The 4,588-nt window shown below is 37.4% G+C and overlaps 2 protein-coding genes across 2 annotated transcripts in view; both read right to left on the bottom strand.

The window, feature by feature from the left end:
• LOC104526744 (DCN1-like protein 2) overlaps positions 1–2,844 on the bottom strand; it is a 17,512-nt gene extending 14,668 nt beyond the window's left edge. The window contains exon 1 of the mRNA XM_029085526.1: positions 2,714–2,844. The gene's annotated coding sequence lies outside the window, so the exon portion shown is untranslated. The remainder of the gene's footprint in view (positions 1–2,713) is intronic.
• LOC114818669 (DCN1-like protein 2) overlaps positions 1–2,844 on the bottom strand; it is a gene marked incomplete at its 5' end in the record, with an annotated part of 4,359 nt that extends 1,515 nt beyond the window's left edge. The window contains one exon of the mRNA XM_029085528.1: positions 2,714–2,844. Coding sequence (XP_028941361.1) covers positions 2,714–2,844 — 131 coding nt within the window. The remainder of the gene's footprint in view (positions 1–2,713) is intronic.
• Positions 2,845–4,588: the final 1,744 nt, after the last annotated feature.

Below are 4,588 nucleotides of genomic sequence, written 5' to 3'. Positions count from 1 at the left end.
GCAGGAATCAGTACACTGTAAATACCAACCGTAAACTTATTTTTTTCTTCCATCGCTCTGCTCCACTGAATATAACGGTATTCCCTGAAAAGATTCCAACTCCAAACCTATATATTTTCATTTGGATAAGCTATGACTGACCTCAATCAAAAATGTCGTATTAGTCAACAGGCTTGCTCAGCACTCTCTTTTTGTTCAACCTGTAGTGATCCAAGTTCACACCAGACAGAAATACGGTGTACCTCTGCTGAAATGAGAGCAGCAGGCACCTGCTTCTATCTATTTATTATCTAGAATAATCTTAGCAAAATCAGAAAAAGTCTGACAGAAAATGTCACCAAGATACTGCCATGTAAGAACTAAGCACTACTTGAAATTAAGAAACAGTATGTATTGGGTCTGGCTGAGATGGAGTTAATTTTCCCCATAGCAGCCCTCAGAGTGCTGTGTTTTGTATCAGTAGCTAGAAAGGTGTTGACAACACACGAGTGTTTTGCTCACTGCCGAGCAGTGCTCACACAGCATCAAGGCTGTCTCTCCATTTCCCACCCCCAGTAGGCTGGGAGTGGGGAAGGTCTTGGGAGGGGACACAGCCAGGACAGCTGACCCAAACTGACCAAAGGGATATTCCATACCATAAGACATGTGCTCAGAAATAAAAGCTACGGGAACAGAGGGGGAAGGGAGGGCATTTGTTATTTTATGTTTGTCCTCTGGGGTAAACGCAACGCGTACGAAGCCCGGCTTCCCGGGAAGTGGCCAAACATCACCTGCTGATGGGAAGTAGAGAATAAATATTTTGTTCTTTTGCATCTGCACATGCAGCTTTGCTTTGTTTCTATTAAACTGCTTTTTGTCTCAACCCACGAATTTGGGGGTTTTTTGTTCCATCTTATTTTCTTCCCTCCCCATCCTGCTGAGGAGGGGGGTGATAAAATGACTTGGTGGGCACCTGGCATTCAGGCAAGGTCAACCCACTACACAGTATTACCAGAATTATTAGAAGTCCTGAAAACTGAAATCAGCAACAGTTCCAATCAACTCTTTCTAGAGTTTATTTTAAGCTTAACTTTATTTTTTGTACTTCTTACTGTCTCCTGCTAATACATCAACTCTTAGTGCAAGAAGGCACTTAGGTGTTTTATTACCAAAAAGTACCATTCTTACACAACAGAGAACACAGACTTGCAAATTAAATGGCCTACATACCAAATAAACAGAAGTAATGGAAAACAAGTAATTTTCCTTTTTCCTACTCATGTCAAATAAATAGTACATTCAGTTCCATAATCTGGGTTGGGCTGCCTTCCCTCCTCCTCTCTTCATACAGGCTTAGGTGAAAAACACATTTCCCAAGTACATGAGTTGGAACTGATAAAATTAGAACAGGAAGCCATCTGTAATATTTCTTTAGGTATCCCATAAATTCCAACCTCAGCTGTAACTGACTTACCTTTTTGGCAATGTGAAAGTACTAGGCTTTTTAATGGAGAGGCAAGAAAATGAACAACTACTAAGGGACCTGAATTCGACACAGCCTCACAGAACCGCTATAAGACTATTTAATTTTTGTGTCTGGAAAGGTGGCATGTGACCCATGAAAGAGTGACACACATAAGGAAAAATGAAATTGCTGCAAAAAATAATGAAAAATGGAAACTGGCTAAAAGTTGCCCACAGTTTTGAAAAGAAAATAAAGACACTGGGAAAGATAAGAGAGATTGTTCAAAGTAATTCCCAAGAAAGAATGTGGAACAGACGCCTCGGGTTGAGAAGATCTAAATCAATATTCTGCTCCTCCACTACTCTTCCAAGACCTTCTGAGAAAAAGTATTTATTAACATGCTTGCCAGGTAACATAGACACAGAGTTAAAGTGGCTATGCTAAAAAAAACCCCAGCAAAACCACAAACACTTCCTCTTCCACAGCACAAAGAGAACAGTGATGATGGTACAGTGCTATTCCAGACACAAGAGTTTAATTCCTTCCCACACACTGTCTTTTGAAAGTGGACATAAATTTGAAAGGATATGACATTTCATCTTATAATTTTTTTCATCTATTCACAAACTATAGGTATTTTTGATTTGAAGAGAACAGAACATTGGAATGTAAATAACACATCCATTTTACTCCAGCAATACAAGACACAGATTGGGACAAATCTCAAACTTTACAAAGAACAGTAACATTTAATACTTTATAAACTGTACGTCTATTTCTATTCACTAACTTTGAACCAAGTCCATAATAATCTTTTTCTAAACTTTACAGAAGAACTGTGAGCTAAAATTAAAAATTCTTAGAACAATAACTTTTGCCCAGAGTTTTTTCCCTCTTTTTAAGCCGATATGGACATGTTCTTTCACTTGTTCTGAACAAACTGGGAAACAGAAGGAGCTCACTAGCTCATTTTTTAAATTAAAAAAAAAAATAAAAAAAAAATTCTGACAGGTCTCGAAGAACTGCAGGAACTTCCTTTGACAAGAGGAGAGAGGATGTCAATACTAGCAGAAAATCCCATTAAATTATCTGTACCAAGGGGACATTAAAGAAGAGATTAATTGAAAGAAGAAGGGAAAGAAGAGAAGACAATGAAAGAAATCAATAATAAATTTGCTATATAATTATCAATGAGAAACCTGTATTATTGGAAGTATTTGGAATTGACTTCACTGACTGTAGATATTTTCTCAATTTTTTTCTACTTACCTAGACCTTTTTGTCCAGGGTTTTTAGCAAAGTTAAAAGTAAACTGATAAAAATCTTTGAATTTTGTTGGATCCTTTAGCTCTTGTTCCAGTCTTGGCAATAGAGCTTTTAGTTTTTCTGTGGTGTCACACCTGTTCAAAAGAGGTTACATTATTTATCAATATTAAGATTCCTCTCTTCTTTTTTTATTATTCTCTTTTTTAATTTTTAAGGTTTAGTTTCAGAGCAAAATAAAACAATAGTTAAGATAAAAACAGAGTATCTTTCTGAATGGCATTCTTAAAAATATAAACACTTATGTGTCTTTACTGAATGAGTTAAAATGGAACATTATATATAGGCACCCATTAAGTACACAACAGGATTCAGCGGTTTAACTTCTTTTCTCAGTCTCTTCATGAGTTTATGAACTCCAACAAAAGTTGTTACTCTCTTCCTAAAGAACACATAAACCTTGTTGAAATCTGCTATCCTTTCCCTTTTTATAGCTGTTGTAAGATAAGGGTTTGTGTTTTTGCTTTAATCTAGACATTACTTATTCCCTGCTCTACCTAAATGAAGAGCTGCACACTATATTTACAGTTAACCTAAACATCAGAGGACTTCCCAACAAAATGAACTATTATTTGCAGTCATCCTCTCCCAACCACAGAACACTTGTGGATAAAACCTAGGGAAAAAAAATGAGCCTTTCACAATAGCTTGAAGACTGACAAAACATTTAACAGCCTAGCACATGTAAGCCACAACAGAATTGAGTTACTGAGATGCTAACAGACATACATCCCTTAATAACACAAGACTGGAGCATTTTCAGTGAAAACCCTTGAGCTGACAAGATACAGTCTTAAAAGAAAAAGGGTTTCCCTCATGCCAAGGAATCAAACGAATATCCAAAGTTTATAGGATATTACCAATATTTTGAATTGTACCTAGAAACTCAAAGCAAAGGAAAAAGGTGTCAAACCAGTAGCTATCATAACTAACATCTTGCATTTGAAAGTTCTCAGTAGCTAAATGTTTGTGTTTGTTCTAAAGATTCAAGAATAATTTTCTTAAAGGATGGAAAACTATAGCAAAATCCATAAAATGCAGATGCAGTTTTAACTGTTTTTCACAGTACAGATAAAACAAGTACCTTTCTGGCCTCCAGCAGTATCTAGTACAGAAAAGATAAAGAATTCTGCCAACAGTCTTCAACTGAGAACTTCAGTTTCATGGAGGCTTGATCTAGTTAACAACAGCGACAAATATCATACCTTCCCATATGTATCCTAAAGGTGCTATAGGAACTAAGCCTCAGGGAGATTATTTTCATTCAAGTCTTTGCCTACATTCAATGCTAAAAACCACAGACACTACACCTCCAGTAGGCAACAAAATCATTCCAATTTCTCAATAAGCACTATACCAGTGGCAAGCAAGTATGACCAGGTTATGCTCCCAAGAACGCGATAATGTGTGCTGAGCAGAAACAGGTAACAATCACAGACCTCTGTGGAACTGTAAAGACAGTCATGAGGACATAGAAGCCATGTGACAACAAACTTAGAAAACAAAATCCAAGCCAGAAGCCACAGGTGGTTTAGGAAAATCTTTTTAATCAGCTATCTCAAATAACACTGGCAGCCTTAAATACAACAGCATGAACACCTGATTGCTGTCCACAGCTAGAAAATCGTGGATTTTATTGGATCATAATTAGTGGATTGTGAACTGGTTGAAAGGAAGAAGTCAGAGAGTTGTGGTCAATGGGGCAGAGTCTAGTTGGAGGCCTGTGTCTAGTGGAGTGCCTCAGGGGTCAGTACTGGGACCAGTACTATTCAGTATGTTCATCAATGACCCGGATGAGGGAACAGAGTGCACTGTCAGCAA

The sequence above is a fragment of the Antrostomus carolinensis genome, unplaced genomic scaffold (assembly GCF_000700745.2).
Source record: "Antrostomus carolinensis isolate BGI_N321 unplaced genomic scaffold, ASM70074v2 scaffold13766, whole genome shotgun sequence".
NCBI lineage: Eukaryota > Metazoa > Chordata > Aves > Caprimulgiformes > Caprimulgidae > Antrostomus > Antrostomus carolinensis.
The sequence above is the reverse complement of the archived record's forward strand: the minus strand, read 5'-3'. Positions and strand labels throughout refer to the sequence as shown.